At 39.2% G+C, this 26,857-nt stretch overlaps 1 protein-coding gene across 1 annotated transcript; it reads right to left on the bottom strand.

The window, feature by feature from the left end:
• LOC104615988 (guanylyl cyclase-activating protein 1-like) lies at positions 1-26,857 on the bottom strand. The gene is made up of 4 exons (XM_010283205.1): positions 26,666-26,857; positions 6,195-6,344; positions 3,305-3,392; positions 1-131 (listed from the first exon to the last, which is right to left on the bottom strand). The coding sequence occupies exons 1-4, from the start codon at positions 26,855-26,857 to the stop codon at positions 1-3; spliced, it is 561 nt and encodes a 186-aa protein (XP_010281507.1).

The following is a 26,857-nucleotide window of genomic DNA, read 5'->3' as shown; positions in this document are numbered from 1 at the left end:
TCAGATGCTGTGTCTCCTGCCGCTCTGTATGACTTTGAGTACGTTGGAGAGGTCAAAACTTTTTGTAATCAATTCCATTAGGTCCTTGTCTCTTTCCGCAGCACTGATAAACTCTTCTAAAGTCAGTTCCCCTAAAAGGAAGTCAGATACTCCTTAGGAACCAAGAAACCCAGCAATCCCTTAACCCAGCACAAGGCCATTCATGCCAGATTGAATCCCTCAGGAAGGTTCCTGGTCCTCTGCTGATTGATAGGCAAATGCAGGAAGAGTATTTGCTAATGTTTTCCCACTTTGCATCAGATCGTAGAACTCACTTTTTTCCTGTTAAAACAGGTCAAAACATGGCTTTCACTGAAGTCTAAGACAACCATGAGTGCTCAGTACCTGTGGTGACACAAATGTGTGAAAAAGGGTGCTAATGAAGCCTGTATCAGGGCTGAATTTAGCTGCATGGGCCTATTCTCAACTGAGCTAACTGGAATGTATCCTATAGCTTGTTTTAACAGATATTAGCGTGTGATTTGCTGAGGATTACCAGGCATACTCCCTGTGTTGACTACTAGGATTATTTAAAGCCATGATAAAATGTTGTAAAAAAAAAAAAATTGGTTAAGTGGTTTGACTAGATATCTTCTTCCAAGCAAATGAAATAGTCATTTAGAGCATGATTTTTTGGACTTACATAAAAATCAGGTAACACCTTGGAAGTTGTATGACAAGCTATAAAATCTCTTTTATTGAGGAGCAGGAATATCTCTTAGCATTCTTCCTCTTTTCCTGCTCTCTTCCCTGTCAGCAAAGGCCAGTCTTAGGCATGGGTCTGCTAGCATGGTACACAGGAATGTACACAATTCTCTGGTTAGAAGTTATTCCAGTGATACTGTTTTTCTCTGAAAGAGGAAACAGAACTTGGTTTAATAGGAAAAGCTTGATTCTTTCCTCTGAGAATGGTTTAAAGTTTCTTGTTAAATCACAGCTGTGAATGATTTCTCACTGAAATAAGAAATGACAAGAGGCCAGGCAAAGAGGAAGATAGTTGGATGACTTAAGGCCCCAGGGTGCAGGGGAGCAACAATTCAAGTTGCATACCCTTCTGGTGAATGCTTAGCTAAATGACTTTTGGCTATTTTCAGATTTAAGTATTCCCTGGAATTTTTTTGTGTTTTGGTTTTTGTTCATGGCAACCTTGGAAACTTCATCTGATGTGAAAAAGGAAAATGATCAGCATTTGAAAAATGTGAAAACCACTTTCTACCTATAGGCAGTAAAGTCTGCTTCCTCTTTAGTCATGCAGATCCTCACTGCACTGGCGGGCAGGCTCATATACACACTATTAAAGTGGAAAGATGTCATTTGACAGAAGTCCTGGCTCTTAGGCTTCAGTGAGAGGAGTAAGATCGTCTCCAGGGGCAGGCGTCTAGTGCCCTGAGGATGTGCACACCTCTTTCAATCTCAGTACCCTAATATAATCATCCTGGGAGCAGAGACAGAACAAGCCGTCCCTGTACATTTGTCTTCATCTTCCTGCTTTGCCACTCATCCGCTCTCTTCCTCTGATATCTCCTCCTATCCTAGGCACTCCTCTTACTTCCTATCTCCTTCCCTCTCTGCTCTCTTCCTACGAGATCTCCTATCCTAGGCACTCCTCATACTTCCCATTTCCTTCCCTTACTTCCCATCTCCTCCCCGTCTTTTATTGAGGTCTTTGGTTGGATGGGGTTCCTGGACTTGTCAGCTGGACGTGCTGCATCATTATCCTGCTTATGCAGGTCAACTGGTCTTGAATTCCCTCCTTTTAATCCCATATTTCAAAGTACCAATACCAGCGTGCAAGCATACAAAACCCATTGCAGTCACCAGTGAGATGTGGTTACACTGGCATGCCCAGACTCACTGAGACCATGACAGGTCTCAGATTTCCTTGAGCTAGTGAAAATAAATTGCAAAGTCATCAGAAGATTTGTTTCAAGAATTGCTCCCTACAACCATGGGACTATCGCAACTTATTTGTCTATTTGCCCTTTTCTTTAATAGGAAGATACAAGGAGGTAGCATAATTTAAGCTAAACTTGATAAAATGTGACCCCTTTCTCAGGTGGAGCTAGTCCTGTTGCTTTGCAGCTATTTAAAAAATAACAAACTGTGGAAAGCAGTTTGAATGTATTATGAAGATAATTCTGAATAATTTATGTTTTGGCATTTCATTGCTAAAACATAAGACACAAAAATTATTTTTTCAGCTGATGGTCTAGCTCAGATAGATACAATTATTACTTACAGTACACATATGGTCAAAGCAGGGGCCAAAGTACGAGTAGGCATAGAATTTGGGTTAGATTCTAGAATATGACTATATGTTATTTGGAGTGCTTTGGTAATTTGCCTTCATCTAAAAGATGGGCCAAGCAGGTGGGGAAAAAATTCTGTACGCATTATTTGCATGCATCACAAGATCACTGTTTATGCTCTGATTATATATTCCAAACAGCTTTTTTTAAAAGTAACCTTAATATACCAAACAAGACCAGAAAAATGAACAAAAAAATGCCGAGAATTCCTGGCTGCAATGTGATTTTGCTCTGCAATGCTTTCCTAATATTCCTCATTTGTCAATGCTGTAATTGATGTAAAATGTAACTGCCAGTGGAAGGAGGATCTTCATGATTAGAAGTATGAGGGAAGACTTTCACATGTGGCAGGTTTTCTGTTAGAAACAACTCTGAAGCAATGAATTAAAGTTTTAGTTTCCAAATGCAAGTCCAATTGCCTTAGTCTAGCTATCTTGAGAAAAAACAGTAGCATGTGTTTTAGCATTTATTAATGATCAGCCTTCAAGGGAAATCCAAAATGCTGTCCAATCTCTAGAACATGCTAGAGCCTATGCATCTTAGCTGTTTTTTCTTATCCATTTCAGATAGATTAAGCCAACACACATATACTAAAAAGCCCCCTTGATCACACTTTCATTTTGCGGTGCAACCAGAGCACTGGCATTTTGATGAACAGTGCAAGACCACCACGTTTTAGCCCCTGCTGCATGTAATTCCTATGTCAGCTTAATAGAGTCAGTTGATTTACACTTTACTGTAAAGCTGAAGTAATATCATAGAATCATAGACACTTTGGGTTGGAAAGGACTTTTGAAGGCCATCTAGCCCAAACCCCCTGGGGTAAAGAAGAAGAGATTCAGGCGCTCAGTTCGTCTAAAACAGTTAGTTCTTCAGGATGTTCAACTCCCCTCTTGGTCCCATACTTCCTTATGGGGGAAAATCCCTGCCAGTGCCAAGAAAAGCTAGATTCTTACCGTCATTGTTCACATCTATCTTCTCAAATATCATGTTTGTGAACTCTTCAGCAGACATGTTGGTGTGGCCGTTAATAGCCTGGATAGCCTGAAGGCAGAAATGCAGAAAGGTTTTTCAAGACTTTTTTTCCATCAAATTTTGAAAAAAATACACTGGCAACTGCAGTAATTGCGATGCAGTTCTTTAGTTCACCAACCCTTTCAAAAATCACTAAATAAATAGCTATTTCAAGTAAATCTTCAGTAATGAGGATTGGAAATTTAATTAACATAACACAGCCTGGAGATTACAGACTAATTTACATATCTCTGAAGGTCTTCTGCAACTGTGTGGCACCACTACTCTGCAATACACTTTAGATTCCACACCAGATTTTTATGTGGCCCTAGAGAGTTCTATGTCTTTGGAGAGTGCCCTATGGTCTGTGTGATTTAAGTATAGTATTATTTTTCACAGCTGAAAGCACATGAGGAGAAAGCCTAAGTTGTTTTTCTATTAAGACATGTTTAACTTAGTAATCACAAATAAAGTCAGACCAGCAGTCCTGGAGCTTGGCAGAATTTACTTGTCCTCCAAAGAAATTAAGAAAACCAGAAATCTCCCCTTGACTTTTTTTGTGGCAAAGGGACACAATATTTGGAGTAAAGGTATACATGAATATTTTAGCAAAATTGTATCCTATTCACTGAGACAGTAATTTTTGCATTATGGTGATTCATTTGGGTTAATAAAATAGGAGCCTATATGTTAATAGCCAATGGTCCAGAAACAACAAGCATATGTTTACAAAGTGGGACTCAAACTCAGTATCACAACTAGTAAGTGACAGGGGAAATACATACATATATACGTATAAACACACATACATATATGTTCTATAATGGGCATACTATAGAATTTGTTTTTCTACACCTCAATTATCTTGAGATGAACTGTGTTGTGTAAGAGGATTCACTGTATGTGCCAGTTGTTTATTTCAGTATTCCTGATATTATTTTAGAACTCATGAAATAAAACGTAAGTCAAACTTATTCAGCACTGATGTGGAATTCTTGGCCGTCACTATCTTTATCATACTTTGCACAAACCAGTTCAAAAAGGCAGCAAGAATTTTACAAAAGTACAAAAACTTGTTTGTATTACTAATTCATAATTTATATACTTTTAATGTTTTATACGTCTGACCCTGATGCAGTCTTCAGAAGAAAGTCGTACCTCTGCTACAGTTAATTTGTTGCAGTGCTAAGACCAAAGCCATGGTTCCTGAAGTACTTGAATCACTGACTACCACAGAATCACCTTAAATAATGAAATAACTGGGCTGTTAAAAGGCACTGAGAAGGTGCATGGTTTTCTGGAAGGAATTTTGATAATTGATAATGATCTGCCGGTACAAAGTTTGCATAGCTATAGGGACAGATGAAGTTTTAATAGGTCTTCTCTGATTTAAATTAATGTCTCAGATATGACATACCTTTTTGGACAAGCCCTTGTTTACTGACGCTTAGTATAAGGAGGGCCCTTAATGGCTGTCAACCTTATTTTTATTTTTGTTTAGAGCCCCCTATTTGAATCTAGCCTAGGTCAAATGACTTAGGTTAGACAGGCCTAGACAGGTTAGACTTAGGTTTAACTTTATGTTAAAGTTCTCATACTCCAAAAGGGAAGAAAACACAGAGAGGTTTAAACTGGTGTTAAAACCAGGTAAGTTTGAAAAGAAATCTCCTTTACATTAAAAGGATTTTAATGCTCTTTTTGGATAAAGCCCAAGACAAAACACAATCGCCTCATTGCCTCTGGGTGAAAAATAATGGAGAATATCTGCAAAAGAAAGATGTCATTAGTCTTAAAAGGGGAGAAATCTGGGAGATGCAACCTCTCCTTCTACCTTTAGAAAGCTGCTCTTTAGAAGGTGATGCATCAACTTTATTTGTTTAACCCCATGGCTCCATCTGGCTCCAGTTCCTTTTAATGTGGGCAGCAGCTCTTGAAAGTCTCTAACAGTCACTAGCCAGGACACCAGCAGTAATGCAGAATCCAGGAAAATTACATTCCTCGTTTATTATGACATTAAACCCTTATTTAGATTTTATGCTCCCTGCAGCAAAACCTTCATCTGTAACGAGTCCTGCACATTTAGGGAGCAGTATTAAGTCATTCATATTTGCAAGGAACCCTATAATACCTTTTGGATGAAAGCAGCTACTGAAGTGCAAAATATTATTTCACTAGAGCAAGTTGAAAAATACAGATCTCACTTTAAAGAAAGAATTACACTGGTTTGGTTTTATGGGTTTGAAATGGACCCATTTTCTGCAAAATTTTCTCCAATATTTGTATCCAAATGTCACTGCATGATTTAATGGTAAAATTAAATTTCCTCAATTTAATTTTAAAATAGAGGTAATGACACTTGTAGTAAACAAATCTAAGTCTGTCAAAAAATAAAATATTGGAATATTTTTATGACATCTATATTGTTTCTTGCAGCACATTCAGTTTGAGAAGCCAGTTTTCCACAACAGAGTGGCACAAACACTTGTTACCAGCTGCTTTATTCATTATGCTGCTTCAGTTCTACCCTGCCTTATAGAACAGTATATATTATCACAATAATGTCTCTACTGCTTCTACATTTTTTCACTTTCACTAAAGCATTATATTTGTAGAACTATGATTTAAAGTAAAATACTACTTAGATATGTTTACTTCAATAAGCAAGAAAGTAATGGCAGGAATGTCATTAGGCTAGCTAGAACAATTCTGGTTTTACAACTGTAAAACATTAGGTAAAGTACATACAATCCATTTACAGCACATGATGAAACCTCTGTTTCAGAGGCAATGCACTATGTCAAATGCTCTTGCTACTGGTCATAACTTGCTTACCATGAATATGCTTAATAGTTCTTTTTTGTCAATACATCCGTTTCCATCAGCATCATATAGCTTAAAATACCATTTCAATTTCTGGTCAATTTTCCCTCGTATAACCAAATTTATTGCAGCTATGAACTCCAAGAAGTCTATAAATCCATCCTAAGAGAGAGAGAGAGAGGAGAGAGAAAAAAACAAAAACTATTTAACAACACTGGTTTTCTGGTCATTCTGGCATTTTCACAGAAACAGGTCATTGAATTTGCTATAATTACACACTGATTTATAAAGCACCTTAACACAGAAATCTCCTGTGGTGTTTAAAAAGGATGTGCTCAACTGGAAGCACTATAGGAAGGGTCATTATCACAGGCAGCTTTTTTCTCCCCTGAAATCTGGGGGCAGTAGGGATGGGGGGCAAATCTGTTCTGAGCAATTGTTATTGACATTTTTTGAGGAGAAGAGAAGCAGTTTTGTGGTAGACTTCCACATGTGAAAAAGGGAAGTCTAGGATATCTGGTTTGACACTAATGAGATGTCTACAGCGGAGTTGCTTATATTCATATGGGTACTGCAGAACTATGGATGATTTCCAGTGCAACAGAGCTGCTCCAGGTGTTATTCATCTGAGAAATCATGTAGTAAGTGTTGTACATGGTAACCAATAACCTGGCATGAACTCCAGATGCTGTGTTTTTTCCATATAAACATAAGGTGTCTTTGACTAATACCTTTTGCATAGGATATAAAGCCTTCAAGTCATAAACTAGTTTCTAAATAGTGAGGATTGGTGAAAGAGCATTTCAGATCGATTTAATTCCATATTTCCTGCTTCCTTCTCTGAAGCTATTGATGGAAACCTGTCAAGGACAGTGGTCTAAGCCACTGTGACAGTTCCTCCTTTTCTGTAAAAATATGGCGAGGATAGAAGAAACAGTTGCTGAATTTGGACAGTATTTGCTCCAACTGTTTCTCATGTTTATAAAAAGAATTAACAGCTGGTAAATTTAATCCTGTGATCTTTACGTTGGTCAGAATCCAATCGCTTAGAAAACCTTGGAAAGACTGTCATCAGCTTCAGATGGCCTGTGATCGAGAAGAGAAGGTTGGATGAGTATCTAGTAGGTTTAGCACGTTACTTATTTTTATTGTCATACATCAACACCTCTTGCCAGCTGAGGTTTTTCAACCAGCGGGCATTAATCTGCCCTTGGAGACTGTACTGGACGAAAGGAAGTGTGGTGTGACTTATTGCCATACTTGTAGTGCTTGCTTTGATTTCTGGGCAAGGCTGTTTGGCAGAGTGGCACCTGAGAAGTAGTAAATGCAATTTTTCAAACACACTGGATTCAATGTACATGCAGAAATGGTGCATGCATAACTTGCACAGACCATTGCTTCATAGGCTCTTTGTGCAGGTTCTGCTGTGGTTGCTGGATTTACTGTAATTGCAATCACAGCAAACTCAGCAAAGACACCATTCAACCACTGTCTGGGATTAAATGAAGTTTGGCAGTAACCACATGTAGTTTTCAAACAAGATTGAGCCCAGTATTAAAAGCAGATGCTTTACCAAAAAATGACATATCATGTACCACAAACTTTATGCTTCTTTTTGGCACACCATCTTGAATTTCAGTTTTGCAAGTATTATTTCAAGAATAATTTCATCAAGTATATTACTGGAGGGCAAGGTTTATTTTACTAATTACATTTCCATCATCTGATTTGATAGATCTATTAAGAATGTGGTTAGATGCATTTCACATGGCTGCTTTTTTATTGCATTTCATACTGCTTATTGAAACTACAGATTAGTTTTATGCTTGCTGGATGTCCATGACAAGATTAATTTTCTTCTTTCTCACTTACATTTCACTTTGGAGTTTGGAAAACAGTATTTTGTTTGCTTTCCTCCTACGTCTTGTTGCTCTGACAAAATACCAGAAGTTTGGGAAATGTAATAATCAGCTTAACATGTTCGGGTATGTAATTCTAATCTGGTGCATCATTTGGCCTGCCCGAAGGAGGAAGGGACTGAAGGCCAAGGTCAAAAAACTCACACCTCTGAAAAACACCTGAGAGAAATTGAAGTTGCCAGGAAAGCCGCAGACACATTCTGTAGATATGCAAAGACCACCAGTGACATGTTAACCTCAGCAGCCAGAACACCAGGAATAGAAATACTGAGAAGGCAGATGTTTATCTACATGATGTGGAACCAGAAGCATTGCACAGATGCCTTGATGAGAAATGTACTGTTTTTCCTTTCTATGACAAAACCCAAACATTGTAGGTAGAAAAGAAAACATTTATGTGATGCAGAAGGCTATGGTGATCTTGTTACACATATACGGAGCTTTCTTAGATAATGAGAAATACTGCGCTTTTTACAGTAGCACCCAAGAGCCTCAGAATAGTATCTTAAATAATGAAAAAAATAACAACAGTAACCTATGAAGATCATCCTGTGGTTCTGTGAGTACAAATACTATGATAAATGTGTTGTGATGTTATTAAAAGAATACTGCCGTGCTGATTTAAGCATCTGTTGCTCTATAAGCATTCACAATACAAGTATCTAGGTAGGTGTCCTTACATGTCTCCAGGCTCTGCGCAGCGTGCACAATAAAGTATCTGTTGGTCGTTAGGAGGTCAGTAATTCACAAGCAAAGGACTACCATAAAAATAATAAAATAAATAATAATAAAATAAAATGAAAACAAACCCCAAATAACAACATAATAATCAGAGCTGACTATCGGTAGTGGAAGATATAAATAATTTACTTCTGGTGCTTTACTCTGCTATTCCAAAAGGCAAATTTCTAATATTTTTATTGAATGGAGTTAAATCTGGTGAAACCTGCTTATTTGGCAGCTTAGGATATGGGACAAATTTGGGCGACGGATGCAGTTCCTGTGTGTGAAGGCTTGTTTTCCGTGTCTGCATGGCGCTGGCCCGGCCTTGCTCGGCTGCAGTGCAATTAGACTGGGACAGCGTGGGCGTCCGGAGGGTCGGTGGGAGGCCTGCTCCCTTCCCTGCCCGTATCTGCAGGGCCGGCTGGGGTGAGCTCACTGGGTACCTGCTCTGGAAATGGTGTAAAACGGGGGCAGAAACCTCCTAATCTGGTTCTGAGGAGTGGGCCGGAGACACACCAAAAAAATGGGTTCCAAACTTCTCTTACATGCCCCTAAGTCTTCTGGACTTTCTGCTTAGCCTAGTAGACTTAATAAAAACATATACTGGTTTTTTAGTCTCTTAACAGCTTGACCAGGTGAACTAGAAGCTTAAGGATACGTTATGGTTGTGCATGTATTTGTGCCCTTTGATGCTGTGTTTTTGTACCTCGTTTGGCTTTCACTAGTGAGTGATTTTTCTAAGCCGCTTGAAACAGTTTGATTCGCAAAGCAAAGACAGAAGGAGGCTCCAAAAATGGAAGGAGAATTTGCTGATGACGTAAAACTGATCTTCACGGCCCTGCAGGCACCACCAGCCCTGACTGCCCCGGCCCAGGGCCCAGGCTCTATTTCAGTCTTTCGTTAGTTACTGGATCTCCTTGAGGAGGAAGCAATTTAATTTTACCTTTTTATGATACGTTTTTGCTTCAGAAGGTCAGCCTGAGTGCCGTTGCTGCAGGCTGCCCGCTTTGTGGTGAGGACAGAGATGTGTGGCGGGTGAGGGCAAAGCTGGGGCCGTAGCCTTATGCAACAGCAGTTAATTGCCCCAGCCCCAGAGCCGTAGGAGGGCATTATCCTTCGGTTCCCAGAATAGCAGCGCTGATCTTCACAGGTCCTTAAAAAACTCTTACAAGTTCAAACTATTTGAATACAGATTAAAAAGAATTGATTTGTCAGCTGATCTTAAGCGGCACAGTAACTCAAGGATGGGCCAGAATGACCTGAACTCAGCGTTTTGGCTGCCGTGCTCTTAACCTGAAGGCGATTTCCTAACCGTCTTGATGTTGTCCTACGGGGGTAGCGAGCCAGCCACCTCCCGCGGCACGCCACGGCTACGCATGTGGAAAGGGCAGAGTTCTGATCCCGCAAAAACCCTGCCGTGAGTGGACTCATTGTCTTACTTGGAGTAGTGGGGGCTCTACTACAAGTCTATACACAATAAGCAGTGTCTTGTTTTCAGATTTGCTCCTGAAAAATCTCTAAACTCAACCTGACATCAGGAGAATGACTCAGTAGGCTTTATCAGGATTAACTAGTGTGCAAATATAGATGGTCTAGGTATTTCAAACCTAGGGCTTAGGACATTAAGCCAGCTTCCCTCCTCGCCCCCGTCTTTCAGAATACTACTTAAACCTCATAAGGCAGAGGGAGGAGGCACAGGTCAAACAGCAGGTTACGACAGCTCAGAATAACTGTGAGATTTGTAGCTAACCCTGTGCATTGCTTTCTTTCTCTCGAGCCCCCCATTTCAAGTACAGCACTGCTATGTAGAAATCTAAAGGAGGATTCATTTTGTTCCATTTCATCTTCCCCCATTTCCTTGCCTGCTTTTTACTGCTGAAGACTTTCAGCTGTTCCTCAAAGGCTGCATAGACATTATTGAAGAAATAAAGAGCAATTTGTGACTCTATTACTTTCACATGTCCCTAAGGTCTGATATTGGTGTTTGGGGCTTGGAGAGAGCTCCAGACCTTGTACGGGCTATGGCCCAAATCACCAGTTTCCTACGTAAACAAAGTTGGCACTTGTCATGGGGGGGAAACTCCTGGCAAGCAAATGCTATTAGATAAGGATGAAGAATGAAGCAGGGAATTAGGAGCCACAGATCAGTAAGCAGTTTTGCGATAGTGGCATACCCATTGTTACATAAAGAGACGAGGCTATACTGACCAGACTGTTACACAAGGTTCTGCTTTGCCCAGATGAAGAGGACCTGCAAGATTTGGGGACTTAGAAAATACCAGGACCTTTGTGTTAAAGGAGTTGAAAATGCAGAGCCAACTATGTGTCCTGGCTCTTAGGCTTGTAGGCTGCCCTGGCAAAACCTGGTGAAATCCAAAATGTCATCCAAGATGACAAACAATTTTATTTCTTTAAAATTAACAACTACCCCCCAACTCCCTGCTGTCAGTCACAATTTTCTTTCAAGATTACTGGAGAAGCAGGGAGACAGGGAAATCACCAAAGCATCGGGCTGGGTCCTGTGCTCAGCCTAGAGCATGGCACAGCAGTGCCTGGGAGGGCTGTACTGAAGGAAAGCATGTGCTCAAGGACTTAGCTCTTTGCCATTGTCTCCTGGATGGTGGGGTTCAGCTTTCTGCACCCCTAATTTTGAGCCTCTGCCTGTGCTTTTAGGAGCATCTTTCCCAACTTAAAACAAAGCAGTAGGCAAGAGAAAGACAAATAAAAAACAAAGCCATGACCACATAATGCATTTTAGGGCAAATTTCAAGTTCTGACAATTTAAGCAAATTTTTCTTGTTTGACAAACCTGAGGATGTAGCAGGACAAACCTCCTGAAAAGCACTTTGAAGACATACAATTTCTGATGCATTTTTTCAGCAATTATTATTTCCAAAGCATGGCTCACCATCATCATTATCACCAACAAATGTGTGAATCATGATTGCATGGTTTTGGATGTTTCAAGGCAACACTTAAATGATAAAGGGGAAAAAGAAGAAAATCGAAACCTGGAGTAGCCTCTAACTGCTCTATTCATAATTAATAAGGAAATAAATAGAAAAAAAGACAGTTGTACTTTTAAAAAACACTTAAAATTTCTTTAAATTAAAAAAGCAGATTCATTAACTGTTTCTCATTAAAATTACTTTCCCCTTTATCTACATCATAATTTAACAAGTAATATTTAAAAGTAATTATAATTAAATGTACAAAGTTAATCTTCATTGCCTATTCACATAATGTGACAAAATGACAGTGTTAGCTGGTAATCATAAAACAGTTTGGGTTGGAAGGGACCTTTAAAGGCCATCTAGTCCAACCCCCCTGCGGTAAGCAGGGACATCTTCAACCAGCTCAGGTTGCTCTGACCCTCATCCAACCTGACCTGGAATGTTTCTGGGGATGGGGCATCTACCACCTCTCTGGGCAACATGTGCCAGTGTCTCACCACTAGTGAAATGGTGTAATTGTAGTAATATGCTCCAAGCACTTTTTAAGCTCAGTGAAAGCTGCAGAGTACATGCTAATTTGTTTACATTTAAATGAAAATTTCGAAGAAACCCTACACATGTTGTCAGAAAAGTGTAATTGTTTCAGTTTGATGTGTAGTATTGGTCACTGTGTAACAGCAGAGGAAACAACTCTAAACTCTTTGTTTTAGAAACAGTCAGGAACTCAGTGTGTAGGAACTCCAGTAGCACAACTCAATGGGAGACTGTGTAGACGATGAAGATTATTTTTAAATAAAATTGAACTTCATCATTCTTTCATATTCCTCTCCTTCTATAATGGAGGTAGTTAAGAAGCAGAAAAAAGACATTCTTTAAGACAGTCTATAAATAAATACAGTAGTGTTTAATGGAACTAGGTGAAATATTCATAGAACATGGCTTCTATTCCATGGAATTTTTTATAAGGGTACAGTCCCTTGCAAAGGCACTTAAGCGTGCTGACAAAAATGATATAACTACACTGCTTTGAACACAGCAAAGTATAATTTAATCTCCTCCTTATTTACAGCAATCAGGCTAGTTACTTTATATTTGAGATAATTTTATGCAACATTACATCAGATTAAGGAGAAGCAAATGGTTTGGCTTTTTCATTTTTTTGCTTTTTTTGGATTGTGTCCAAAACTAATGGGTAAAGGATTTGTACATGTACATGTCAGCTCCAAAAAGCCTGAATATTTCACGAAGTAAGAGCTGTAAATTTTTGTTACTTCTGACAGAAGAATTTTTTCTGGCTAAGAGATATCTTGATTCTTAGTTTCTTCTAGCCCTTGGTTTAGAAATTGATTAATTTTTTGACACACAGACTTTTATTGCTGACTCTACAATGTGATAGCTATGACTGTCATAAAAAGAAAATAAGCTTTCTTGCTGTGGAGACTAGTTAGAGGCAATAGTGAGAATGAAAAAGGGTTCAAAACTAGAGAAAGCGAGAGTTAGTTAGACTTCTCTGGGCAAAGTGGTAGTGCTGTCCACATGTGCTGGGCCAACACAAGAACCACAGGAAAGGTATAGCATAAAACGTAGCATGTCTGGATAACCACAATGCTAGATTATATGGCTCTTGGCCCCATAGTGTAGTGTATAATGCAGATGTTGCCACTGCAACCGTATTGCCTTGGTTAAGCTGGCTGGTTAGAGTAAACTAAGAAAAGTGTACTTGTCCAGAGAGTCATTTCAGCCTGAAGACATCCCTAAAATTATGTGTGCAGCTGAACTTATGTTTGCACAACTATATGAAGACTTAGGATACAAAAGAGGAAAGTTGTTCAGGAAAGTCTGGGAAAATATTTCTATAACTGTCATCCTCACTCACCCTGCTTTGGATAACTATTAGCTATTGCACCCAATTCTATTGTGTCAACTTTGGTAATGCCTGCAAACCTGTAAGGATGCAGCAGACAGTCCAGGCAGTTCCTTAGGCACCCTGACAATTCATATCACAGCAGCTATTCCTGATCCTGAGGACACATCAGAGCAAGACAGTTTGAGAAAGGAAGCCCAACTGAAGATCAAATTTTCCAGCAAAGGAGAATTAGCAAAGAAGACCTGAGCCGTTATGATTAAGCCCACAAGACATGGAAACACTTAATATTTAGGTTCCAGGTAGTGTTTGAAGTATTGCTCACCAGTAGTCATTTTATTTCATCTTTTAAGAGCTCTTCATAAGAACGTGGAAGGCAGTTATCATCACATAGTGCTAGGTAACCATTGCATGGTTGGGCCATGTCAATCTTTAACAAAATAATGTCTTCAGTAGAATCTCTAGCAACTAATTGCCTCGTATCAATGAAAATAATATTCCTCTGTCTCTCACAATTCTTAAGAAGGGGGAAAATGTGGATGGAGGAAATAACTGAAAGTCAAATGATGAATGAGTTTCATTAATCATCAAAATATCTCTGAAAAATATTACATCTTTCAGTGAACGTTTGCATGCGTTTCTTGGACTATGAGGTGCAACCACTGCTTTCATAGAGAATTCCATGGTCAAATGATTCACATTTCCTTCTGCTACAATACCTGAGAAGATATACTTTGCTAATCCCATTCATGTCTCTAGAGCCAGAGAAGATAACATCAATTTATAGCCAGAACACAGAATCAGATGATGAAAAGACTGCCTGAAAATTGGAACCATAAAGATGCAGCAGGACAGTGGGGAAGGGGCTAGGATGAGGAAAAAAGGAATAGTGGTCTGCCTCCCAACAGTTGTCAGCATTGTGCAAAGTATGAGGAGTGAAGGGAAACTCTTAGTCTTTGGGGAAAAAAAAAGATATAGCTTGAGATTTAGTTTACATTGCTATGCAAAGTTCTGTTGAAGTAACATATTTTTGCATTTCTTATTATCTGTTCTACATCAAACAGCCTGTTTTAGCTTTCTCCATTAGATTTTAAAATGGATTATTTTTAAAATATTTTTTATAGTTGTGATCTGCATAATGATATCAGATGAACTCTAGTTTATCACAGAACTACTTTAAATTTTAAATGAAAAAGTACAAACTAGAAAGATGATTAAAGATTGACATCAGTTGGTGGCTCCTTATCTAAAGATTTCTTAAACTTTTTGCTGTGGAGTGTCCATTTTTCTGCATCTACCAGCTTCATCTCTGAATAAGAAGTGTAGCAGAAAATACTGTTCTCTGTTGAGGACTAGCCAATACTTTATAAAATGTTAACAGAAAATCCTTGAATTTGCATAATTTTCCTTTGGTGCCACATACGTATTAATCTTCTTTACTCTTCCCATTATATCTTACCTTTTAAAATCCAATTTTCTTACAAAGCAACTTATTCCTGTAGCTAGTTTCAATTAATGCCAAAATAAGCAATAAGAGAACTACAATAGCAGCATCCTATTTTCAGTATATTGCTTCATATGTTAAATGGCTATGCAAATTTTGTCCTTCACAGGTCCTAAGAATCCAATCAATCAATTCTTACAGTGTTCAATTTTTATTTTTAGTGGTGGCAAAACCTATCTGCAAGTCAGTGGAAGTGGATGACAATGATTGGGGTATCATCTGATTTAAAGAAGATTTTTTAGAGTAAGTGTTAAATAGTAGCAGTGCTGACTATAGAATGTTTCCTTAGTTCTATTTAAGAGCAACTAACACTTCCCATGTATTATGGATACACCAGACATTATTTTTGTAGATATGCTCTCTCCTTTAACACTGGTGTAACCTCATTTTGAAGGATATAATCTCTCTGAAATATGATATGTATTCTCAGAGAAAACCAAATATACATCAGTATACTTGGCAACTACTGAAGTATTTTAGATAAACATAACTGTTTCCTCTCTAAAATTCATTAATAGGCTGCATGAGCTAGAACTGCATGACAGTTACGCGAGGACTAAGATGCAGAAGGAATAAAAAAAGCAGAAGGAATTCAGCTTACTTGTGTATGGTTGCAGCTTTTTCATTTTTGTATTACAAATAGCTTAAGGGTGAAGAAGACTGAGATGATTTTTACGTAAAATGACCTAATAAACTCTGTTGCACTTGTATTTTAATAAAAACATTATTTTTGGAGGTTTTCATTGGAAAGCTGTGGCAAAAGATAAACCCACCATTTATTATACTGCCAATGCCATTGTATAAATAATGCTTACAAGTATTAATGTATGAGTCATGAATAAAATGTTTGCTTAAATGCTACTTCCTGCACTCCTCATGATAATGTTAAGGAAAGTTAACTTTGCAATTACAGTTCTGAACGTTCAGCTTTTTTATTTTTCATTGGAGCTAAGAATGATGAACAACTTTCAAACTTCACTAACATATTTATTTGTTCGTTTGTTTGTTTATTTAATTGTTAGCAAAGCATCCCACAGAGGTCAAGGAAGGGATGAAAAGTCTTGACATAGAACCCTTGTCTTTAAGAAACATGGAAAAATTAGAGACAACTGCATACTTGGTGTATAAGGTCATTTAATTATGAAACAACTGGTGGTCTGCACAAGAGGCACATCGGAAACGGTTAGCATTTATTTAGTATGTTCCTGAGAAGAAAACTTTTAGGACACAGCCTGTGTCACACATTGACTGGAAAGAGCTTTTATACATTGAACAGGTGCGCTCTGATGAGCCAGAAGCATGAATACCTGTATAGTACTATGCTCTGCCGCATATAAACACGCAAGATAACTGAGCCCAAGAAGCCCTACAGCCACAGTAGCATTGCCTCTTTGGCACAGTAAGTTAGTGCAATGCTGTGAGCTTACATGGTTTGCCTGCTGCCAAGACCAGAGGTAACCCCAATCTCTACATGACATTGAATTTTGCTGTGAAATTGTACCTCTTGCTGTTGTACGTGCACTGACCACAGCCATTTCCATGGGTGGGGAGCTGAACTACTCTATTATCTCCAACCTAAAGAAATCCAGGGAATCATAAGGCTTGACTTGCAACTGAATTCCTGTTGGTATTTGTATGGATGACTTGAGTGAAACAAGCTTCGACTAGGCTTTCAATCTATCACCAATCATCCAAAAAAACCCTACCACACTGCCAAATTCCTTTTTAACTGTTTCCAGCATACAGGCAAGTTGTTTTCTTAAAATGGAAATCCTAAGTAGGAGAAGGATGCCTGTAACAAACTTCAGCTGGAAGCAGCAAGGCTAACAAGCAGCAAAGCTAACAAAGCTAACAAGTGAAAAACAATTCACCCGTAATTACCTGCCCCCCCCGCCCCGCGAAGTCCCGTTGGCATCCTGTGAGGTTAATATTCCACAGTTTATCTGCCTGAGGTTTTAAACCAGGCATACATGAAACATGGAGAAGAAAGTCTGTGCACCTTTTAAGAGTGTTTTATCATCTTATTCTATGATAGAATACCTCCAAGCATGGGTGACCCCAACTTAACTCAAGGAACATTAGGCTGCTATAATTGGAGTTGTAGGTTAATCTCAGGCCTAACACTTTAGCACAGCTTTCTAAGCAGATTCCTATTTGTGAGAAAACAGAAGCCTACATGAGAAAAATATATTCTATGCTGAGAGTAAAGACTTTATTAAATGACTTAAGTTTGACGGAATGAGTTTCTTTAGATTTAGATCAACTGTAAACTAGTCCCCAAACTATATGCTTTTATATATAAGCCTCAGCAATAGAAGTCATAACAATTTTAAACTGTAAAAGCCCCACAATTAAACCATGGTATTGTCTGGCCACAAAAAGTTAGATAAGGAAAAAATCAGGTCATATATCTATAAAAGTCAGCTGGGGGAAGCATGGGAGAATGTTCAAGTTTGCTAGCTGTCTAGCCAAACAGTACTTCTATATAAAGGGTACTATTAAGAGAGGGGAAATAATTTCTATCAAGAAGTTTTGTATAATTCAGCACTCACTAGGATAATGGCCCCTTTAGTAGAAAACAACAACCAGACAAGAACACAATAGCAAAGGAAATACAATTTTGACCTACAAACCAGAGAAGCTGCTATAGTACTGAAGGGAACTGAATGTAAGCAGCAACTCAAATGACCAAATTATTTCTGAATTTGTGTGTTTTGCATGCAACCACTTGCATCCATTAACTTCTTGTGGCTTGGAGATGAAAGATTATAATCTGTTTAATATTGCACAGTGCCTAAATGTTCTACATAATGTCATGGAAGGATAATGACCCCTTATTTGTACAGTCATAGCTGCCATTTCAGAGCCTATGGTGTGATACTCCCAGTCTCACATGTCTGTACTTAACTAAAAGCACTTTTCAGAATCAAAGCCTACATTTCTGCCAAAAACCTTGGGGAAAGGAAAAAGCTGTAGAAAGGCTATGGGACAAAAAGTGAGTGTATGGAATAAGGAGAACCTCTTATTTTACCTCATCAATAACATACAACGTTTCTTTCTCCTACTCTGAGAGGCTGGTCTGTGACCACTTTAGTACTAGTTTAACCACATGAAAAGCATCATAGCCATGTACTTGAAAAGTGTTTGGTTGATGCTTGTTATTTCTAAAATTACACCTTAAAAATGGTGGTCATTAGTCTTTGTAATAAAGGAAAAAAAAATTAAACTTGTGAAAACAGAGTGCTGTTAACAGTTAGAAAAAGAAACAAATGTTGTATGGTAACAGAAATGCGATCGTTATATTGGACAGAGATTAAAATGCAACAAATCTGTAAAGCTCTGTAAAAAGTTGTCACGGGCTCAGGATAGAAATCTTACAATTTTTCCTTTCCATTTTTATTCTGAATAAAAGTATCTGCTGATCTCAAATATACCAGATTTAGTTTTGTTTGCCTGACATCCTTCCCTATCAAGGTTGATCCTCTCAATACCTAACATACCTGTACAAATGCTTGCAGGCTAGTGATCAGCATAGATTTATGAGCTTTGGTACACCCTAGCTTGATTCCCAGCTGCTACATTGTTTAACACCCACTCCTCTAATTAGTTTTTCTGTTGTTTATTTTTTTTTCTCCCCTCATTTTTCTTTTAGCTTGGAAGCTGTGGGTTGGGATGTCCTTGCTGTAACTATAGCTCAACTCCACATTGCACAGAGCACTGAAATTTTCCGCAAACCTAGGTATGAGACACCTGAAAAAGAAAAGGGTATCTGTAGGGACTGCAAGAGGTGCTATGCCAAGACCCTTGAAGAGGTGTTCAAGGATCACAGTTTCTGTCAATGGCCATGCATGTGCGAGTTTGGAAAAGACCTTAGCTGTGAAGGCTGGCAAATGTGTAGATTTCCTATACTTGAGTGGCCCAGTGGCAGATGGTGAGGTGCTGGACACAGATGGCTTTCTCTGGTGGAGGGAATGCTGTTTCAACCCACCCGGTTTGCTGTAATCAAGCGGGCCACCCCTCATTGGTCTGGTATCTGTGACCCGCAGCATTACAAAATGCTTGAATTTGTGCAGTAAGTTGCCCAGATGGGCATTCTGTCATAAATTTACTGCAATAATGGTGCATCTGTGGGGCTGGGCCATGACCCGGTAATGATTCTTTGGCACCCATGTTACTATGCTGAAAGTATCTCTTTTTTCTATTCATGTTTATATCTCTCAGGTTCAGAATCTTGCTCATGACCAGAACTCACACAAACACTGCACTTAAATTTTCACAGTAAAGCTCTTACAGCGTAGGTTTCTATTTTTATTTAGTGACTATCTGTAATCATGTGAGATTACGTTTAATGCCCAGTTCTAAACCAGACGGGATTTCAGAATGTGGCTAAAGTAGAAGTGAAGAGAGCCATGCTCAAATGGTAGTTCATGAAAATCCAAGTTCTTCCACTGGCTACAAACATAAATATTAGAAAAAGAAAAATGAGGAGATCCTCAAAGTGATTCACTTTGAATTGTATGCAAACCATTATCAATGCATAAAAGCCTAATCCTGGATTGACAGTAAGGAATAGCTACAATTTCTGCTGTAAATAAGGATGGAAAAGGTTGAGAGTACAGACAGGTCCATTATTACATTCTTTCCATTGTAGGTGGATTAAGCTTTTCTAAAGACAGAGCCCTTAGGACTCCTCCCCAAGGCACTTCTTATCATGAATATGCTGTGTGGCATCTTGAATTTATGTGCAATTGCACCCTATTTCCCCCCTGTCAGCACAGGTCCTCAGATATAACACACAATTTTGGTCACCAGCCTTGTGACAGAACCTGAGTGGAAGAGAAGTTTTTTACAGTAACTTCTTTAAGAAGAATCAGCTCGGTCTGCTAAGTGAATGAAATACAAGTTTCCTTGCTGCTGGTCAGTGCTGTAGTCCTGCTTTTTATTTTACAGCTTTCAGGAGCTAAATTCCTTCTGCCTTTGTAAGGTGAGGGAAGGGGCTTGGTATCAACAATACTTCTGTACTGATTAGCTTCTATACAAGGAGATGAGCGCGGCTCAGGGGCATTACTATAGCAGAGACAAGTTGGGAGCTATAAATACCAGTGTAAAACTGTAGGATGTTAGAGATGCAGGAACAAGACACTCCCACTCACTTACCCTTTTCATTTATAATCACGGTGGAGTTAAAGAGCACAGTCCTGTGAGGTGCTGAGTGCCTCATGAAAAATGGCAACCTCCCTCCAGCCTAACTTAAGCCAGAGAGCAGTCAGTATCTTACAGGACCAGGTCAATTTTTGAGAAGGACTCCCGTACTCTTAGCGGGCTATGGTACAGCTCTCTCCACAGGAACACCATTAAGTATAATATCATATTCTTCCATATGTAGCAAACGAGTGAGAAGGCTTGAACACTCCTCAAGTGCCCATGAACTTTCAAAGCTTAAACAGGAAGATACAGACATTGCCGTCACTTTATCCAAAACTGGTTCAGTAGGCAAAGCACATACAGTAGGGACATACACAGGCAACACACAGGTTGGTGTGTTGCCTTTCCTCCAGAGACCATCTCTGAGCCCTAGAGCTGCTGTGTGATCCCAGTGACTGAGGGAGAGTGGGGACACACCTCGTGCGGGCATCTCATCTGCAGGCGAGGGCCAGCTGGAGCAGTGGGCATGAGTGAAAAGGAAGAAAGGTGAAAGCAAATAAGCAGACAAACCTCTTGGGTATGTATAGTCTGACAAAAATCCTGAATTTTCTTCTTCAGCCATCATGCCCTGCTCTTAAAGCAATGACCAGTCACTGTGTCAAACACCAGAGGGCACCAGGAACATGACTTAGGCAGGCTGCAAACTGTACATGATACCATCAGCTAAAAACTGTCCATCAGTAGCTCACCCAGTCCTAGTCATCCTTCCTCTTTTATCTCTTTCACTTAGAAAATGACAGCTGTCTTGCATCTCTTCACACGACCTTGTGCAAACGCTCTTCACAGGGTCCTTCTTAGGCATAGGGAATTTGGGCGTTGCTCACATCTACTGATCCTTCTCCCCTCCCTCCTATTTTCTCCCCCAGAAAAACACACTACTGCTACTTGCTTCCAAGTAGGAAGGCTTGGGGAAGCATACCCATGGTGACTGAGGCACACGAGAGAGATTGCTGCACTGACTTAAAGATGGGGCCTTAGAAGTCAAACTTTTGCCAGATTTAATACATTCTGGTAAAAAACTTATAAGAGAATGTTACTTTAAAATCATTCCAACTTTAATTTAATACCTGTTTTCAGGATCCCTTTAGTTTAATAACAATAACTAAAATATCTGTAAAAGACAGCAAAAATGCCTGGGAAAAAAGTGTTCTGATTTATACGTCAGTCTCACAGCACCCCTCACTTCTAGTGAGGGACTGGAATAGTATATAATAGTTGATATTACACCTGACAAAAAAAGGAAGGTGAGTTTTATGGTGAACAAAAAGGCTAAAATTTATAACCCACTGTATAGTTTGACAGCGCTTAATAAACTCACAGACAAAGCGTGAAATTCCACAGAAGTCATCTATTCCTGAAGCCAATGACAATAGAACATTTCTAATTTTACAAATAAAAATAGAAAAATTCATAATAATGTGGAGATGAACTGATGAAATTAATATAGCAAACCTATTCAAAGAACACCGAAACAATAGGTATAGCGACTAGTTTGTATATAGGAAGCCCAGTGAAGCAATTCCAAATGAGCTATCTGTAGCAAACTGATCTGAGTCTAAAAGATGAAGATAAAATTACAGTATTTATTTTTTTGAGATCTACATTAGAGATGCCAAGAAGCTTTCTGGAGTCTGTACAATATTCTGGGAATTAAGAAAAAGATATCCACAGGCAACAGTGGGACTACATACTTGCACTGAAAATGACAGTCCTGTAATAAAGAAGAATACGGGTTCAAGGACAGACTGTTGCTAAACTGCAAGAACACGGGGCACACTGAAAATGTACACTGCAGGTAAAGCAAAACTGTCTCTGTACGGAAACATGAGAAAAAAGTCAGGTTCCTTAATCCTGCTCTGAAAATGGTACAAAATCTCATCAGTCTTGTAAGGGATGATGTCATCTAGATTTCTTTAAAAGTGAAAAAGAGGTAGTCTTTTGACAGAATTTGAAAATAGCAGTTGCTCTTTTATTAAAAAACCCCCAACAAACCACTTCACAGCAGGGTGATCAGGAACTGCCTTGATATAAAAACTGGCAGAAAAGTAAAATAATAAAGATGACATTCTCTTTCTCTCGGGTATTATGAAAGCAGCGGTAACTTGGCTGTAGACAGCAGATACTAAATCTCTGTGTTGTGAAACAAGGAGGCCACACATCTTTCCACTCTGATAGATTCAACTGAATGCTACCTGTTTGAAGTGTAAGACAAAAAAAGACAACTGCTAGTGCTTGAAGTGTCAAATGTCAAGTTTTAAATGCATTTGAATAAAAAGCTTATATACAGACTTCTTTGTCTAACAGTTGTGCCATCTTTGCCAATTAACTCTTTGTCTTTTCTTTTTGATTTTTTAACCCACTCTGGCTCACTCCAGCTCCATTCCCTTTTTCCTTCCTCAGCAATTTCTACCTGCTGTTTGCTCTGAAAAATGCCATTTCTCCCTCCTGTGTGACTCAGCTCATGCTTCTGGACTTTGCCCCATCTCTCTCTTCTTCTATTCCTTTTCTTCCCTGCACTCCACTGCTGTCAGATGCTGGGTGCTACTGGTGCTAAAGGCATGGAGATATCTGCCACTGCTCATTTCAGTTGCAGAGGGGAGCTACCTGGGCAGGACCACAGAAGGCACCACTGGGGGCATTTCCATGCCCCTGCCCAGCCAGCTGAGTTAAAAGCAGAGCGTCATTCCCTCTGTCCTGCCATCTCCCTCTATTAACATCACTGCCAGGTCCCCACATGCACATGGCTACTCCTCATCTCCAGCCAGCTTCAGAGTCCATCCATGTCTTTTAAGGCAAATGCAGTCTACCTTCCAGCTCAAGCAGACCTGGGCAAAGTGTCTGTGTCAGAGGGACCACACAGGCTGCCCAAATGAGAGTCATGTGCACAAGATAAAAAGTTGTGGAATCACAGAATCTTTGGGTTGGAAGGGACCTTTAAAGGCCGTCTAGTCCAACCCCCCTGCAGTGAGCAGGGACATCTTCAACTAGATCAGGTTGCTCAGAGCCCCGTCCAACCTGACCTTGAATGTTTCCAGGGATGGGGCATCTCCCCACCCCTCTGGGCAACCTGTGCCAGTGTCTCACCACCCTCATTGTGAAAAAGGAGGTTATCCTCCAGGAAGAGCTGGAATGGCTTATCTTGGTCAGAAAATTTACCCCATGGAGGTTTAAAAGTCCCATCTTCACCCTATAGCACACCCTACACTTTTCTAAGTATTTGAATGAGTGTTTAACTTCTAAAAACTGCCTTTCTTCTCCTGTATCTTCATCAGGATGTTAGCTTGCTTTTAAGGATTTTTTCTGTATATCTATCTCCTTCATAAACCAGAAAGCTTCTGACCCGATGAGGCCAGTTTCTAGCAGAACACTACCTACAATCTCTCTGCATGAGAGGAGAGGACTCATCAAATTCCTGCTAACTCAAGCATGGAGATGAGGAAAAGAGATGCCATTGCTGCTTTCTATGGCATTTTAACCATGGCATACACAGCAAAGTGTGTGGGAATATAAGTACAATTGCTTAATTATTCTCTCACTGAAAACACTGATCAAGCACTGGCACAACTTTCCTTGTTCACAATTACATTCCTTGTATGCCTGCTATTATGTTTCTATAAGCAATGAAGTCCTGTGTATGGGTTTAAAGCAGAAACAGAAAGCAGTGACCATTTAAAAATACATCTGTATAAGCCTATTAGGTCCGGTTCCTTTTTGTACTGCTGCTTCATTATTCCTGATATGGAGACTATGAGCGTAGCACAATGATACATGTCCTGGTGATGAGATAAGCAATTGTGCTTATCTTAGTTGGGCAGAGTCTAGTCTACGCTTTTTTTGCCATTAAACTAACCACTTACAGATGTGATTTTGTGGGTAGTGTTAGCCACACACGCTACAGCACACCGGTATCTATAAATAACCAGCACACTGCACATAATGAAATAACAAGGCTTATACTTCCCACAGAACCATTTGTAGTGCAGTTGTTTTCATTTTAATGATTATGGGAAGTGCTCTGAGATACCAATTTTATGTTTTCCATTTAGATTTAAAGACTTAACACATTGAACACCCACTCCTGAAGCTACTGTTTTCATCAAGGTTTTTAGTTGTCGAAGAGATGCATCCTCCTTTGCCAGGAGGATAAGTCAGGAATACTTTCTTTTTGTAGCTATTGCAAATTCACTGCTTTTCCTGAACTCGGGGTTGGCAAGAGGTTGGGCTGTGCCTTGCCTTGTGGGCATCAGGGAACTGGAAGTGCGGTCAACAACTTCTGATTAAGGACACAGAAGCAGTGTAATGACTGTTAAACTGTTACTTTTAAGGGGCTTATTAGCTATGAAGGGAAAGAGTTCTCGCATCCAGGGAAAATCTGAGAGGCCGATGAAATGTCCTGACTCCAACTAGGAGAAATAAAAAGAAAAGAAGCCCCTGAACTTTTGCATGCTGCTAATCTGGGGAGGAAGGGGGGAGAAAAAAACCCTCTGAAATACTAAATTTTGAAAATTTTTTAAATACTTGGTTTTCAACGTTTGGTAGCTACCATTAGTTCAAACTTATAAAAAGTAATTTACGTTAATAAACCCTTGTTTCACAAGTCCCCCAAATCTTTATGTTAAGGGTAATCCCTCTGAATTTTACTTTTATATATATATAATACCCCACCTCAATGATATTTTAATGCCACAGGCCATTTTCATGAAGGATTTCAGCTTAGCCAAATTGGATTTTTCCAGTTAATAAAGTTCTGTATAGGTCCTTAATCAACTCTAAATCCTAGCTTCTTGGTTTTGTCTGCCTATGCAGCACAACTATTTGGAAAAACTTTGGATATTAAAGCATCTTTTTTTTCCCCCCTCTTTTTTCTTTTTTTCCCACCAGCAATAAAATCCACTGAGTTAAGCATTTTGGAACAGGGAAACCCGAGCCAATAGGGATACACATCAGTAAACATTTAATTAAAAGGAGAGGCCGTCTTCCCTAATTAGGTACCATTGTTTTGATTGGAGATGTTCTCTTTCTTGGTGTCTGAAGTCGTTCCCAAACTGAGCAGACACAGAGCAGCTTGGATCTTCTAGTGGCTCCGGTTAGCAAGGCGAGGGTTTGTTGTGGTTGCTAAAGAGCACAGCAATATTTCTGTCTAGTAATCTCCATCCAAGTGCTTTTCTGGGCCAGTGGAGAGGCAAGCCCTGCGGGGAGACACCCCGAGGGGCCAGATCTTGTGGCCGCCATTCCCAGCCTCCTCTTCTCCCTTCTTACTGCAGCTAAGCAAACGACCACATATATTCCCTTATGTTATTTTTGTCCAACTATCAGCTGTACTTCTGATGGAAAATGAATATCTCACTAAGATTTTAACTATCTTTTCAACACTTTCTCCACAGCTTGCATTTCAGTTTCACAAGGGTTTCAATTAATGTACAAAGAAGGGGTGAGACACTATTTCCTCTTTATGTTCTTTGAAGATTTATTTCCATCTCTTTATACCTGTGCCTTATTTTTGTTAATTTGATTTTTTGTGTGTTATACATTTCACTTATTTATTCCCCCTCCTGGAAGGCTGGTATGTACTTATCTTATTTCTACCTATTCCTGTCTTTGACTATACTTTTCTCACCGCATTTCTTGATTATTTCCATAGTAATGGAAATTATTATTATGGAAATAATAATCCAAAGATTATTATTATCTTTTAGAAGAAGTAATACGGTCTTCTGATTTCTGATCTATGTAGTAATTTAAGTCTACCTTCTTTCCATGGCTCAGCTTTAAAAGTTGCTTTTTTTTTTTTTTTAAGGGGTACATGGGGAAGTAAACCAGCTGTATTACTCTTTTACAAACTTTCCAAGTAAGAATAAAAACGGTGATAATAACATAAAGGAATAGATTCATTGTACCTGTCCAAAAATACAGCTTAATCGATCTGAAGAAACTTGGCTTTGGAGATAGATAGTGGAGAAAATAATTTTTAAATAGCAGAGTGAAGACAGAAACATTCACACAACCTTCCAGTAGTGAAGGAAGGGAACATGAGGGTTTTGGACTCTTGCCAGTCCTACCTACAAGGAAACAATCTTGTTTAATAGATTTTTGAAGAGCTCTTCTCTTAAGCAACCTAAATGACATTGAAAAAAGTCCAGCAAATCCAGTTTTCTCAGTTTAAGTAATGCTGCAGAGGTGCTGGAAATTAATGAGAAACCCCCCAGTTCCTAGTTACCTAACACTTCTTATGTGATATCACTAGGCCAAAGTCCTCTACTGTTCATGCTAGCACACACATTTCATGATGAAATTAGTCCAAGAAAATTTCTTACCTGATTCATGTCAAAGATGTGGAACACCTGTTCAACATACTTGTTTGCCTCAGGGCTGATATCACGTAAACCCAGTATTTTCTTAAACTCATGGAGAGTAAGTTGCCCAGAGGGGCACTGTTTCATAAATTTCTTGTACAACTGAATGTTTTCTATTGCAGCAAAATCATCAGCGGATACCCCGGCACCCAT

Source organism: Phaethon lepturus, unplaced genomic scaffold, assembly GCF_000687285.1.
Source record: "Phaethon lepturus isolate BGI_N335 unplaced genomic scaffold, ASM68728v1 scaffold7373, whole genome shotgun sequence".
NCBI lineage: Eukaryota > Metazoa > Chordata > Aves > Phaethontiformes > Phaethontidae > Phaethon > Phaethon lepturus.
This window is presented reverse-complemented; position numbering and strand designations above follow the sequence as displayed.